The 16,183-nt window shown below is 42.1% G+C and overlaps 1 protein-coding gene across 2 annotated transcripts in view; it reads right to left on the bottom strand.

The window, feature by feature from the left end:
• Nucleotides 1-16,183, bottom strand: part of Fras1 (Fraser extracellular matrix complex subunit 1) — a 395,823-nt gene that overhangs the window by 26,403 nt on the left and 353,237 nt on the right. For both annotated transcript variants that reach the window (XM_021162463.2, XM_029477538.1), the window contains 6 exons: nucleotides 15,923-16,083; nucleotides 14,167-14,314; nucleotides 9,321-9,526; nucleotides 5,794-5,950; nucleotides 3,388-3,588; nucleotides 663-850 (listed from right to left, as the gene is read on the bottom strand). In XM_021162463.2, coding sequence (XP_021018122.1) covers nucleotides 663-850; nucleotides 3,388-3,588; nucleotides 5,794-5,950; nucleotides 9,321-9,526; nucleotides 14,167-14,314; nucleotides 15,923-16,083 — 1,061 coding nt within the window. The remainder of the gene's footprint in view (nucleotides 1-662; nucleotides 851-3,387; nucleotides 3,589-5,793; nucleotides 5,951-9,320; nucleotides 9,527-14,166; nucleotides 14,315-15,922; nucleotides 16,084-16,183) is intronic.

The following is a 16,183-nucleotide window of genomic DNA, read 5'->3' as shown; positions in this document are numbered from 1 at the left end:
CACTCACTTTGTAGACCAGGCTGGCCTCGAACTCAGAAATCCGCCTGCCTCTGCCTCCCGAGTGCTGGGATTAAAGGCATGCGCCACCACGCCCGGTGGGCATGTTCTCTTAATGGTAAGGTCATTGCATTCATTCAGTGTCTCCCACACTGAGAAACATAATCCACATCTCTGCATGTAAGTTCTATGTGTGGTAAGTATGCAGGATATTAGATGTGTAGTAGCATTGCTTTCTTGCTCTCCCATCAAAGCAATATGGTGGTCAACTGAACTGCACTTTCGTTGTCAGATCACTGTGGAAATAGCTTGGTCTTGCACCAGGAGTGAGCTCCTCTACCTTTAGTGCTGTTAGCATTTGTACCAAATAACTGCTTTTTGTTGTTGGGGGCCATGTTGTGCATGCACTGAAGGGGGTGGTTCACAGAATCTGTAGATCCTACCCACTAGATGGTCTTAGGACATTGTGTGAGAGATTTACCAAGGAGAAATGTCTCCACACATGGCCCAGTGTCCTCTGTAGGGGGAAGTGGGAGGAGAGATGCTCCTGGCTGAGCGCCAAGAGGAACCAAGAAGTGGCACATTGGGATCCTTCTTGTCTCCTGTTCTCACCTACTGGCCACTGAGACACAACACCAGCCATCCTTTGGATCAGGCAAACTCACAATGGGTGGTGCTGGCAATATGAGACTCCCTGCTGCCTCCTGGTCTAGAATTGTCACCGTAGCAGTCGTCACGTCTCCAAGTACGGCTTCCACTGGATCATCCGGGCCAAGGACTAGAGAAAAGGACTCATGCCATTCTCGGTCCTCATTGGACAGGATCTCGACTTTGAAGAAGATATGATCAACGCCTTCAGCAAGGACAGAACAAGAAGAGCAAACGCCTCGTCAGGGGAACACTCGAGAGAGTATAGGTTGACACAGCTTGGACATCACATTAAAATATGCCCTGTCCTTTCAGGGGGTTCTCATAAGTACAATGACTGCTAATCACAGCATACCTGTCTCAAGTGAAGAATCTCTTCTACAGACCAAAGTCTACCTGTGGTAGAGACTCTGCACTGCAGATTTGCTATTCGACACCATACAAGGATTAATGGCCCCTGCCTGACACAGGCTGGCTGTAATAAAAATCTATGATCTGAAGTACACTTCATCCTGGTTACAATTTTTTTCTCTTTTTGCTTAAGTTTTCTTCCCTCTTCTCTCTCTCTCTCTCTCTCTCTCTCTCTCTCTCTCTCTCTCTCTCTCTCTCTCTGTCTCTCCTCCCCCTTCCCTCTCTCTCTCTCATGTGGCTTCGAGAGAGAGTGCACACAAATGCCCTTAAAGCTGTGCCCTAAGAGACAAAGGCTAAAAGACTGCTTATCGGACCAGGCTTTGGAAAGATAAGAACAGGGAGTGAGATGCTGGGAGGAAGCAGGCAGAGGCTTTAGACATTCACTCCATCTCTTGTTAAGTGCATGACAGTAAGGGTCTCTCCTCCCCTCCTTCTCACATCTGGTTCATGCTTGTCCAAACCTTAAACAGAAAAAAAACAAAGAGTAAGGATGCTTGAAGGAGAAATGAAACAGATGTGGAAGACTGGAGCTACCCTTCCAGAAGACACCTAATAGACCTAATAGCCAGGGATGGAACTTGTGTTGGCTGGTTTTATGTCAACTTGACACAAGCCAAAGTCTTTGGAGAGGAGAAAGCCTCAGTTGAGAAAAGGCCTCCAAAGATCTAACTTCAGGCAAGCCTGTAGTGCATTTTCTTAGTGATTGATGAAGCCCATTGAAGGTGGAGCCACCCTTGGGCTGGTGGTCCTGGGTTCTATAAGAAAGCAGGCTGAGCAAGCCATGGGGAGAAAGCCAGTAAGGAGCACCCCTCTGTGACCTCTGCATCAGTTCCAGACCTGTTTCAGTCCCTGCCCTGACTTCCTCCAGTGATGGACTATGGTGTGTATGTGTAAGCCAAATAAAACTTTCCTCCCCAGCTTGCTTCTGGTCCTGTGTTTCATCATAGCAGTAGTAACTATAACTAAGACAGAGCAGACAGCCCTTTAAAGTTCCCGTGAGATGTCAGAGATGTAGGGACCTCTATTCTGAGTCTCTGAGATACTCCATCCACTTGTCAAGATGTCTCTGAAAAAGTGTGAAGGATCTACAGTAGCCACTTAACATCTCCTGCCCCCGACTATGTTCTATTAAAACAACAAGCATACAATTCAACTTGCCATCTGCCTGGTCCATTTCCCCTATCACAGTGGTTCTCAACTTTCCTAATGCTGTGACCCTTTAATATAGCTCCTCATCAATCATAAAATTACATGGGTTAATACTTCATAACTGTAATTTTGCTGTCATGAATCATAATGTAAATATCTGATATGCAGATGGTCTCAGGTGACCCCTGTGAAAGGGTCACTCAAACAGCAAAAGGTAGTGATCCACAGGTTAAGAAGCACTGCTTTATCAAATCAATACATCAGACAGTCAAACTGCTGGTTGTGACTTAGTTCTTATTTTTCCGTCTTCCTAAACCCATCACCATTTTTGTCTCAGAGTGAAATGTTTTTGGAAGCTTGTAACTGGCTATCCTGCATCCTAGTAGATCTAAAACCATTTGTACATTGGGTTTGTGTCTTTCATATTTCAGTAAGCCCTAAAGGGCCCAGCACAGCATTTTCTACCATGTATTGCATGGTGTATGTATATATGTTGTATGTGTATTTAAAATCAAGTGTTGTTTTTATTCAACTAAATAACAGGCTAACAAAAATTCTTTCACATAGACCCAAATGCTCAATGTGTTCTGTGGATCGGTGTATTTGTTATTTAAACTAGCTAAAAGGTTATCTGCAACCTCAAATACATATTTAGTAAATTCCTTAAATTATTGAAAGTATTATATTTTAATTCAATATTACACCATAAACCTCTATTCAATTATAAGATTTCTCTCTCTCTATTGGGAAAACCCCAGCTGGGCAGTTAATAACATACACCTTTAATCCCAGCACTCGGGAGGCAGAGGCAGGTGCATCTCTGTGAGTTCATGGCCAGCCTGGTCTACAGTTCGAGTTCCAGGACAGCCAGGGCTATGCAGATAAACTCTGTCTCCAAAAAAACCAACAACAAAAGAAAAAGAAAACCTTACAAATTGGACACATTGCGAAGGGGATGGGGAACTTCGGGAATGGGAAACACAAGAGAGGGCAATGGGGGAGTGAATAAGATCAAAATACATTATATACAGGTAGAAAAGCATCATAATAAAATCCATTGTTATGTGTAATCAATAAATGCTCACATAAAACCCAAACAAACAAAAATCAAAACAAACAATTAAAAAAAGAAGAGAAAGAAAAGGAAAGAAAACCCAGAGACTGAAGTTGGCACTCAATTACCAGGACTGAATTTCAGGACCCTGCTCTTGGGGTAATAATCCACACCAGACTGGGCAGAGCCGTCTCGAGTGCTGCAGCGGATCTTGGAGGTCCTGTTTTGATCGCCTCTGCGGATGACCTTGATACTCAGAACTGCAATGGCTTCTGGCCCTGCAGGTTCCCGGACTTGGTATGCAGCTTCTTCAAACTCAATGGTGGGGGCTAAGGAAATGTGGGCAGGGAAATTAAAGTAAGTTAGAATCAGTCAAAGAATCAGATTCCTAAAGAAATAGCATATAGCAACCAGAGGGAACTGTTCACAAAGCCACAGCCTAATGGTTGGCAGTCATAAAGATAAACCAGCATGTGCCCACGAGCCACATTTTAGACAAAAGAACTGATTTGGGCTCCTGTAGGTGTTGTTTTTCACAAGGGAAATGTATGGTGGCCAAGCTTCCAACATGACATGATAGCGCAAAGGATGATTTTACACTAAAGCTTTTAAAACTGAAATTTGCACACCTTATCAAGGGACTAAGACATAGTAGGTACTCGATAAATATCTATGGACTGATTACCTAAGCAACCTTTTAGTTACAAGCTACAATTTTTACAAGTTTACAGTGCATCTCATTTAGCTATTCCTGAAGTATATCCATTTTCCAATAGAAATAGTATTTAAACCCCTGGCCCCAATTCAAATTTCATGAGGAGGGGGAGGTTGGGAGGTTGTCCGAGAAGAAGATAAAATAATGGGAAATTGAGAGAAGCTATTAATTTTGTGTCATTTTAGTGTGTTGTGGAATATTTTAGAAATTTTTCATCTCTATCTTTTCTTTTGCAGAAAGTTTCATCTGGACTGTACAGTTTCCTGCCAGAGGCTCTTTGAAACACTGGAAGGCTGCTAGACAGGGCGAATTTTTTACCTTTTGAATACTTTTCTTTCATCTATATTTGCATATGTACATGTGTGGTGCAGATGCCTAAAGATGTCACAAATAAGCACTGCATCACAGGCAGCTGTGAACTCCTCAGAGAGCATGCTGGGAATGGAACTCTGGTTCTGTACAAGAGTAGATGCTGCTCCCGCTCACTAAGCCATCTGCCAACCTCAGTCTTGTTGAGTTTTGATCATTTGGGATTTCTTTAGTTGAGAAAGGTTCACCTTGGGATTGAACCTAAGTTTGCAGGAAGAGCTAATTCAACTACAACTCTCTCTCTCTCTCTCTCTCTCTCTCTCTCTCTCTCTCTCTCTCACTGTGTGTGTGTGTGTGTGTGTGTGTGTGTGCGTGCGCGAGTGTGTTTGTGCTTGTATACATGTACGAGCAAGAGGTCAGTCTCAGGTGCTGCTCTTCAAGAGTCATTTATCTAATTTCTGAGGCAAGTTCTCTCACTGAGATCTGGGGCTTACCAACGATGATAGGATGGCAAGCCCCAGGGATCTTCCTGCTTCCACTTCTCAGCACTGAAATTATAAGTACAACTGGCTTTTTATGCAATCACTGAGGATTGAACTCAGCTCTCATGCTTGAGGCTCAAACACTTTACCAACTGTACTATCTTCCCGGATTGAAGGCCAGCTTTTCTTAGTGATGTCCAAGTTGGTTCCTGACTTTTCACCAGGAACTATAGGAGTCTTAGCACTCTCACAGCAGTCAAGAGTGCAGATTCTAGAATCCAACAAATCAAGGTCCCTATATAGTGTCGCCACTTAAAGCTATGTAGCTCAAATGCAAATTAAGAGCTTTGTGGGTGCTGTTTCTTCCCATAGGAGATAGTGATCAGGATTATTGCCAGGATTAATCAAAACAAGCTAATATAACATGTGTAAGAAGGACTATAAACATTATGCAAACAGCAGGGTTTGCATTAGTATATATTCACCTGTTAAAATAATCTATTTTAGTAAAATAACGATGTTTCGATTTAAAACAGGTGCTGTTTGGAGCAAACAACACGTGTTGCCACTTCCCTGGAAAGGGGTGTTCTCGCTCTGCCCCTAGACAGCTCGGGAGGCTGGTTGTTTCTGTCGGTTTGAGAAGTCAGTCAGAAATCAGACTTTTCCAGGCAGACAGCAGTGTTCCAGCTTAGTTCTTGGGACTCAAATATTTCTGATTGTATGTCTAGCCCCTTCCTGACGTGTGACAACTTACATGACTTTCATTCTCTGCTTTAAGGTTCCTGTTCTAGGTTTTAAACATATTTGTTCTTTATCTTTGACAATGTAGGGGATAGTGAGATTAAGGATTCCTGTGAGCCCCACAGTAGGTGGTCATTTGCTACAGCCATTCTAGATAAATATTCAGAGGTTGCCCTAAATAGGAACTCCTGTAGCACTTTCCCTTCCAAGACACTGATATTATTGATAAGCTCTCAGTTAATGTCCCGGCCACCGAAGCAAAACCAAAAGGATTTCTCTTCTGTTACCATCTTCGTCGTTGGATATGGTGACAGTGGCCACACTGTTCTTCCCAATTCTAGCTCCACTCCAGTGATTTCCAAGAGGATGGCCAAGGTAGACCCTGAACTGCTCCTCAGGCTCAAACATGGAGTCGTCATGGATGTAGACAGTGCAGTTCTTCGTCTATGACCAACACACAAGACATATTTAGCCTTGTAGCAAGAGGACCAACGATAGGAAGTTTTCCTAGATGACATTTTTCCTCTTTGTAGCATCAAAGAATTGGCATGAATTCAAAAATGGCTCAACAGTTACATTTATAAAATAGAACTTTGAATTCTAGCAATTTGTGCCCAACTAGGAGGTGCCTGTATGACAAGGTTTACATTATAAAGACATTTGAAACTTTTGGTGATAAGTTGTGAAAAACCATGACAATACAATCAACAGCAAATAACATGCACCTGCACACCGTGGTGTGCTTTCCCACATGGTAACTGGGCTAATGATGACATTTGTATATGTTACAAACGCAGATGACTAGTGAATAAGGGTTAGCACGTGGCTCTTCTTCCTGCAGAGTTCAATGAGTTGATTTTCCTTTGCGAAACTTGAATAAATTTGTAAGGAATTCAGAAAGGCACCATCTTAGGTTAAAAATATTAAATTTTCAATGCTAAACTACTTTCAAATTGGATACCAGGTAGTATCTCATCTGAACACTATAGAAGAATGAAACCTAGAGCATAAGCCAAGCTCTTGGTGATGGGAGGAAACCACGTGTTTCTCAAATAGAATATTCTCCACCGAGATAGGAGTGTGTGTGTGTATGTGTGTGTGTGTAATGAGCCTCAGTGGCACAGTTATATGATAGGAAAGGGGACATCTGCAGAGGCAGGCAGACTTCTGAGTTCAAGGTCAGGCTGATCTACAGAGTGAGTTCCAGGATAGCCAGGGTTTCACAGAGGAACCCTGTCTCAAAAAAACAAAAAACAAAAAACAAACAAACAAAAAGGATTTATTTTTAAATTTCCTACCCAGCTATCCTACACAGGCTATGTGTAGGCAGAAGTTCTAAATCATCCTTTACAAATCATGCTAAATGGCTAGATTTCCCCATGAACATTTGTATGTGGTTGCTTAACATCCTTTCAAAATCCTAAAGAATGGACTTTTTTTCCCCTTCAGCATCTTTCCTACAATATGAATCATTATACAATATATGAATTTAGTAGTGACTTTTCAATCTTTTTAAAAAGATGTTTTTGTAAATGCCAACTCTAAAGACATATGCTTAATAAGCCAAAAAAAAAATGAAGGACCCGAATGTGCTGAAGAATTATGATAGATTATCATATGGGTAACATATGGTCTATCTGATTTCTTTTATTAAATGAAAAGCTATTTCTTGAGTAGGCAGTGAATTCTTTCTGCTTTGAGCTGAAACCAAATATAGACATTCAGACTCAAAGCTAAGGATTGCATTTGTAGATGTTCTTAAACTCAGGTTCTAACTTTCCACTAACAGAAGCTAGGGTTGGCCTTTGTGAGTCACGAGTGGCTAAGGCTCTAATTATTTACTTTTCGTGGTGAGGAAGAGCAGAGGACAAGTCAGGGGTGGTCTTCTGATGCTAAGGGTCAAAGGATTAACCAGAAGACAAGAGTTTGATAGATTTGATGATGTCAAAAAGGAATACTTCTGTTCAGCTAAGAACATAATGGCCAGTTTTAAAAAGAGAGATTAAAAAGGAGGCATATAAACATAAAAATTTAAAATTGCACACCTTAAATCCCAGCACTTGGGAGGCAGAGGCAGGCAGATTTCTGAGTTCGAGGCCAGGCTGGTCTACAGACTGAGTTCCAGGATAGCCAGGGTTTCACAGAGGNAAAAAAAAAAAAAAAAAAAAAAAAAAAAAAAACCCAAAAAACAAACAAACAAAAAAGGATTTATTTTTAAAAATTTAAAATTAAAGTCACACATACAAAAGAAATCTAAAACCATTTGCAATCCCATTTAAAATATGTTTCTGGGGTTTAGAAGTTATTAAATAACCATAGAGAGAAGATATAGGAATTGTTAAGTATTTTGTGTTTGTACACTCACGTAAATGCAAAGGTATGTGAGAAAAAAGTTCCTATATATAGTTTAAAATTGAGACTTAACAAAATCCCTATGTAGCTACAGCCACTGAACTGTAGTATTATATAAATTATATTAGAATACATCCTTGATTTTACTTCTATGTTATCATAGTAATTTCTTTCTTTAAAAAGTAATTTATTTTTATTTAAATTTTTTTATGTACATTGGTGTTTTGCCTGCATGTATGTCTGTGTGAGAGAGTCAGACCCCCTGGAACTGGAGCTACAGATAGTTGAGCACTGACATGTGGTGCTGGGAATGGCCCACGCCCTCTGGAAGAACAGCCAATGCTCTTAAGGGCTGAGTCATCTCTCCAGCCAGGAGATAGGAGCATAGTAATTTCTAAATTGGCAAAATTCAACTATATCATGGAAATTTGATATTTATTATAACACAAATTAAAAAAATGTAGTTAAGTAAAAACAGAAACCAACATGGTTAAAGTTGGTTTGGGCCATGGTTTATCACAGTCACAGAAAATCCAAAGTAAAGCAGGACAGTGGTACCAGGGTAGTGGAGTATTGCCGACAGTGTGTTTGGAGAAGATTGCAGAAGGGCGTTGGAACTTGGGGCTAGAAAAGCCGTTGAGTGTTGAGAGATTAATGAGCTGTTATCATGAGAACACAGAAGATAATGTTGAAAGCAGTGCAGGTTTGTGCAGGTCTCACTTGTGAAGTTTCAGAGGGGAGCAAAGACTCAGTCTATCAAGGCCATTCATGTGATGATTTGAATTGAGAGCCACTAAATCAAACCTTTGCTTTGCTGGGACAATTGGTACCGGTCATCGAGGGCTGTAGAATCAGCTGTGGTTAAGAAGAGGCCAGCATCACTGAGATGAAAATTCAAATGTATTTCCTCAGGAAATTCTCTTTCAATCACACTTCTGAGATATAGTGTGATTATAGGCAGCACCCCCTGAGATTGCAAGGGGACTGAGAGGCAGCTACAGCTGAGACACACTGAGTTTCTCAGGTGAGTGGCTTTAACTGAATTTTTTAAAGGATGAATGACCACTTATATACACCGCCAAGACAATGCTTGAAGACGTTTAGTGCCTGCCTCTTTGGTCCTATGCTGGGATATATATAGTACTCTGGGACAAGGACTCTGATAATAGAGACCCCTCTTTCACTGATTAGGTAACACTGGGGGAGGTTTCTCTGTTATGGTTTCAGGTTAAGGCATCTACATTTGATTCTGCTGGGTTCCATCTAAGCTTCCCAGCTCAATCAATGATGTGTATGTTTGGCTGTAAGCAAAGAAGATAGCCAAATGGAACAGATTCCATTATTTGTAATTTTATCAGTTTGTCAAGAATTCCAAGCACTAGACCGTATGTAATTTACTTCATGGACAAATCAAGGTCACAAGGAGGGGATTTCATCTTTGAGCCACCACAAGCCCACTTACCTTCTCCCCTTTCAGAAATGTAATCCGGGAGGAGTCTGCATTTCTTCTCTCTTCAAAGTCCTCCATGACCTGAGCAGAGTGGCCCTGCGTGTAACACCGCACTGATGACTCGTAACTCAGGTCCCCGCTCCGGATGATGGGGACGTGCAGGACACCCTCCTTTTCCTTCACTAGAAGCAAATCCTTGGAAAACTGCATGCTGGGAACTGGACAAGAGATGGGGAGATGAAGGCCTTGTTAGCGGGAGAGAGAAGATGCAGCAACGACACTGGCGCTCCATAGAAGGCCACATGGATACCAAAGCACAAGTTCTAAGGGACTCTCAAGCCTGGCTGTTATTCCTAGGACACAATTACATTTGCTACGATGAGTGTGAGTCCAGTGACCTAGACTCTGTACATGTCTTTGCTCGGCTTCTATTGCAGCTACTACCCTCAATACAAACAGGGAACACGCACAAAGAGAATATAATAATGATTTGAATACAAAGCATAGCCACTTTCCTCCTATGGATACAATAAGGAAAAACACAAAACAAGGTTGATGACAAAGTATGGTCTCTCACATAGGTCCTGAGATCAGGGAGACACCAGGGCAGAGTAGAGATGTTAGCAAAGAAAAACAAAATAAAACAAACAACAATGACAAACAGGTTTAATCTATTTAAAGGGCTTCTTTTTTTGGTTGTTTTTGCTAGATATTATATAAAATATAACCCAGAGATCCGGGTGGTGCCTATGCACACCTTTGATCCCAGCACTAGGGAGGCAGAGGCAGGTGGATCTATGAGTTCGAGGCCAGCCTGGTCTATAGAGCAAGTTACAGGATGGCCAGAGCTGCACCAAGAAACCCCATCCCAAAAATTAAAAAAATAAAAGAAAAAGATTAAGCCAGAGATCTAGATTTTTCTCTCCTAAATTAAAAAATGACAACAGTATATAAAAACACTACAAAGAAATTTCATATAGGCCAAAACTATTTGGACCAAACAAAATATATGGATAGGGTAAATTTCAATGACTATAACTGATCTGTGGCCAGTGCTATAGAGTTAGCAGTTTTTTGAAATGTGCTGACCTAATTTGACTTTAGGAATGAACTCTATAAATGGTGATTGGAAACAAAGGAATTGGAGGAATAGACTTGCTCTTCCGCACTGGCTGTATGACAATGAGGTGAACCACTGAGACTTGCTGAATGTTGGGCTTTTAAACATGCAAAGCAAAACTATGAGTTTCTCACAGGAGAGCTGAGAGTGCGGGCTCTCAGAACACAGACATGATACCCAGTGTAGCACAAGGTTCACAGGAAGTGCTCCAACTTAGTAGGTTGAATGGTGTTTGGTTTGCATGTGCCCCATAGCTTCATGCTCTTCCCTCTAGGGAATCCTTTATCTGTCTGCGGCCTCAGTGCCCACTGTGATGTTCTACAATGAGACGTTTCCAAGCCCAGCACTTGGTTGATGGCAGGTTATTACTGTCTCCATGAACAATGCAAGGTGTAAAATGTCAGAGTCCTGAAGTGCATTTCATGTTCAGAGCTGTGAGAAAGCGACCATAATGCTATCATTAACCTCTTCTTGGCTGCCTTCTGCATGGGCCCTGCAAAACTTAAAAGAAAGGGGCAGCTCACCACTCTGCAAGTCCATACCTAGAACGTTCTGTTTGCCTTCAACTGTCTCTGACTTAGAAGGGTTGGGTGCCATGAGGATAAATCAATCCTATTGTTAGAATCGAGTCTACTGGGTATTAGTGATGACCTCATAAAAAGATAAAAGACACCTTTCCAAACACTAGTGACTGCATCATAACAACCTAGGGGTCTGTCATTCAGCGCAAGGTGCTTGGCACAGGGACACCATCGGACATGTGTTGCCAAGGGAGAACAAAACAAATAAGAAAGCTGTGCCTCTCTTGGCATGTGTCCAAAGCTTCAGATGGGGTTTGTGGCTTGCCTGGCTTGCCTCAAGTCAGATCAGAAAGTTAAGGGCTGAACTGGCAATGTTTTCCCATGCATTAACCAACCCCAGATTCTTCTAGAGCTGTAAAGACTCTTCATTCTCCATCTTTGACAAGATATGCACTCTAACTCTCTTGGGGGTTGGAGAGATGGACACTTCTCACTGCCTGCATAAAAAAAGAGATGCCCTGTCTTTCAGAAAGCCCCAGTCAGCAGGAGGTTGGCGAGAGACAATGCAAGACAGCAAGGTGAACAGGGAACAGGCTGTGCTTTGTGTTGGCTGTGTAGGTCATGCTTTGTGTTTAGGATTCATACATATTGATGCCATTCTGTCAACGGCTTTGCAGGGCAGCACTGTCCTGGGAAGGTGCAGCACTGACCAGGAGGATGGCTTTTCCAGGAGCACAGGGGCCCCCTCTTTGTACCGATGGGCTGCACAGATGCAAAAGAAGTATTCTTTTCCAAAGAATACTTTGGAAAAGAATTTTTCAAATTTCCTAAAGGCAGATGGGCTCATAATGGGTATAATGCATGTATCATTGAGCCCCTCTCTTAGCACATTTGTTGTACATGAACAACAGTTATTTGCATAAGTCTTGCAAATTAAGTAAGGACTCTGTTCTATGTAACTCTAGAGCTGATATAATATTGAGCACAATATTCAGGTTGGTGCATAACGTGTTTTATAGATACTACTATTCTGTTCATCTTCTTGGTCACTGACAACATTAATGTGATACCAATGCCTGGGATGGGACATCCTCTTTTCTGGCAATGGTTAAGCTGGAGAGTTAGCATAAATCCACCTCTGATTCTTTGGAGTTAATGAGTAAGTACTACTCAGTTGTATGCACAGGAGTCCAGTGGTGTTGATGGCTGACAGATCTTTCCTGTCTACCAATAATACCTATGTGCACCTTAGAATCTAATTTCAGAAGAGGGAAATAAAAGCAAGAAAAACTTTGGAAATTACTTCCTTAGATTATTTAGGGTCCAGAATAAGGCACAGTGGAAAAAGATGAAAGTACCTGAGATTGATTACATCAGAAAAGTGAGTAATTACATCTAAAAGGTAAGGGATGATTTCATTAGGTTCTTAAGTGACAGCAGATATTGCTACCTGTGGGAGGGCGGCAGATGGCAGCCAGCGTTGCATGGGAGAAGGCAGTGAGGTGGGACATGGAACCAGAAGATAGGACCAATGGGTTAGACTGAGTTTGGACTCTGGTTCCATTATCTCATCACATGACTTTTCACAAATGAATCAAATCCCAGTGTCACAACTTGAATGGTTACTGTGAAGGTCAGATATAGTAGTGTAATATCTTTAAGTGTTTATGAATGGGCTCAGCAAATAATATCAATCATAAGAAAGAGAGATGACTAACATCAGATAATGTTGCTGACTACAAACAATCACTAAAGTAAGTTTGGGGATTCCTTTTCTGGAGATAAATTCTCGACATGAAATACATGTGGTAGCCTTCCTAAGAGATCAGAGACATATTGTTTTGTATATCAAATTCCTAAGACTGCAACTCCAACACCTATGATAAAGTATTTGGGAAAATTGAAAGGCCTTTCTGTGTTCTTCAGAGTGTAATGACTGCGTATGTTACTGGAGTCTGACCGGTTCATATGATAAATTGTAGACATGCCAAGAATAAATGAACACGCAATAAAGTCTACTGTGTGCATGATGACAGAATTCATCTAAATGATATTCAGGGAAAAGTAAAACTTCAGAGACAGAAAAGCAGATACAAGGTAGCTAGGGCTTCAGTTGTGGAAGAGACTGTCTATAAATGGCATGAGTAAATTCTACAGGGTGTGGGGGCTTCGCATCATCTTTATATACATATAAACACACACACACACACACACACACACACATTCCTCATGAAAAATGAACATGAAAAATTTGGTACAATGACTGTTTCCAGTCACGGGGCCCAGATGATTGGGAGGTAGGGAGAGAAGAAAGATTAAATTTTCATAGTGTGTCCTTTTGCTATTTTTAGTTTTTACTACTAATATATATGATTATTTAAGGATGAATAAAAGCATTAAAAATTACCCTGTGGCCCATTTCCTCCTCTTTTAGGGGATATTTCAACCCTGACTCTAATGGTCAGCTACTGGGGCTGCTGGTGGTACTCTTCTTGGCTGAAGTGGAAACTGTGACTTGATCTGCAACCTCTGGACCGACATATACATCCAGATGTTCTGGACATTCTAATTTCCTCCCCTCCTTCCTGAGCAGCGGCTTCCTTGATCACCCTCCCTTACTTAGGTTCTGTCCTCTGTGCAGACTGTATCTGATCACACACAGCTTCCACTCACTTGTGCACACAATCCTCACTCCGGACAATGTTAGTTCCTAAAGACAACTCGCACCAGCCCTTTCCTCATAACCACACATTGCTCCCCTTGCAAAGCCCTTTGGCCAGAACACGAGGCTCCAAAGGACCTGCCTGACTCATCGTAACTTCCCATGCACTCCCCTACTCACCTGCTGCCTTGTTCAAAGCAGAAGTCAGAACTCCAGTTCCCCAAGTATGCATCTTTCACAACTTTACATGTGTATGAACTTACCTCTCCGCTTGTAACAGGCTTTCCTTTATTTTCCATGGCTGACATCCTATCATACCTGAAGACTCTTTTGTAAAACTTGCTATACCAGACACTGAACTTCTCAAGTATAGGGCTAATGTTTACACATCTCTCTGCACTTGGCAGGTATGGGCAACATAAGTGGCTGTCTCGTCCATGTTTATGCAAGAGCACACACATGCATTTGTACATGTATAATATATGTAACATGCATGGAGGGTGAGAAAAATAGCAATAACCTTGGAATCAGCAGTAGGCATTCCCAGTCACTTACCATCCTGGAATGTGTCATTAATTGCAATGACAGCCTGAGAGGGCTTGGTCAGTTCGGCTCCTTGTGCTGAGCTGAGGAAAACCACAAACGTCTCCAGTCCTTCAATTACTGGGTATTGTGTGTCGTCCAAGATAGTCAAAGTGCAGTACTGGAGGAGAGATGGAAGCAAACTTCAGAGAAGGCTCAGTGACCAGCACTGATATCTTTCCTTTCCTTTTTCCTTTCCTTTTTCCTTTCCTTTTTCCTTTCTCCTTTCCTTTCCCCTTCTTTCCTTTCCCCTTCTTTCCTTTCCCCTTCTTTCCTTTCCCCTTCTTTCCTTTCCCCTTTCCTTTCCTTTCCCCTTTCCTTTCCTTTCCTTTCCTTTCCTTTCCTTTCCTTTCCTTTCCTTTCCTTTCCTTTCCTTTCCTTTCCTTTCCTTTCCTCCCTTCCTTCCTTCTTTTTTGTTTTGTTCTTTTGAGACAGGGTTTCTCTGTATAGCCCTGGCTGTCCTGGAACTCACTTTGTAGACCAGGCTGGCTTTGAACTCAGAAATCAGCCTGCCTCTGCCTCCCAAGTACTGGGATCAAAGGCATGCGCCACCACACCCGGCCACTGGCATCTTTTTTTGTGGTCATAAAGTGATTCTTTTGACTTTAAATTCATCACATAAATATCTCACTAGCATATTCTTACAGTTTCTATTCTAAATGTGCACGGTTGGATATTTGATGGTAAAAAAGATTGCTTCCAGAGTTTGAGAGGATCATTTCGTGAATTTCTACTCATCTTCTCATGTCTATGTGTGTTTGTTTCTCTGTGTGTTTATGTGTATGTGTGTGTGCGCTTCTTTGTGTATGCTTGTTTCTCTGTGTGTTTATGTGTGTGTGCATATTCATGTGTGTTTGTTTCTCTGTTTATGTGTGTGTGTGTGCATGCACATGTGTGTGTGTAAGAGTGAAAAGTATGATGCCAGAGGACAACATGTAGATATTATTTCTTTCCTTCCCCATGTGGGTCCTGAGAATCAAATTCAGCCCATCAGTCTCAGAGGGGATGAGACTTGCCATCTTGCCAGCCTTCATCGTATTTCTAAAGAAAGAAAGGACTGAAATGTCGTAAAGGGCTTTTAACGTTTTGAAGAGACTCAGAAAACAGGCAGAAACTACCCTAGCGACATCATGTAGAGAGAATCTAAATCAGATGTCTCCATAGGGTCCCTCCTCTTGGGAATCTCACAGAAAGACTGTAGGTATCTGAGGAGATAAGGACAACAGGAAAACTCAGCCCACTGAATCAACCAAGCAGGGCCCATGCGTGCTCACAGAGACTGAAGCAGCAAGCACAGGACCTGGGTGGGTGTGCATCAGGGCCAATGCATATATGCTGTGGCTGTTAGCTTGGTGTTTTTGTGGAATTCCTAACTGTGGGAGTGGTCATGTCTCTAACTCCTTTGTCTGTTCTTGAGACCCTTTCCCTGATGTTGGGTTGCCACATCAGGCTTGGCTGTGAGAGTTTTCATCTTGTCTTCTTGTATCTTGTTTGGTCACGTTTAGTGGTCTCTCATAGGCCACCTCTTTTTAGATGGGACATGGAGGGGGCTTGAATCTGGGGTAGAGGGGTAATGAGAGGAGCTGGGAGGAGTGGAGGGAGGGGAAACTGAGGTCAGGATGTATTGTATGAGAGAAGAATCTGTTTTCAATTTTTTCTTTTTTTAAGAAACAGCACTAATAACCATGGGACTTTTGACTTTGGGGCACTTTGGCTGCTGTACACTCACTTGTTCAGTGATACCGGGCCCAAATTCCACCTTCCTTGAGCTGGGGACATAGTCAACTCCTGGAGTGGCAGAAGCTGGGTCTGAGGGCCGTGTGGCACACCAGACAGATGTGAAGGTAGAAAGGTCAGTGCCATGACGGATAACTGGAATCTTCACTGTGCCTGGATTGCAGTAATAGATATACTTAATATTCAGACTTGAGCCAAAACACCTGAGGGCATCTCAGAACACGCTTTCCCCTCCCCTCCTCTCCCCCCCCCC

This window comes from Mus caroli, chromosome 5, assembly GCF_900094665.2.
Source record: "Mus caroli chromosome 5, CAROLI_EIJ_v1.1, whole genome shotgun sequence".
NCBI lineage: Eukaryota > Metazoa > Chordata > Mammalia > Rodentia > Muridae > Mus > Mus caroli.
The sequence above is the reverse complement of the archived record's forward strand: the minus strand, read 5'-3'. Positions and strand labels throughout refer to the sequence as shown.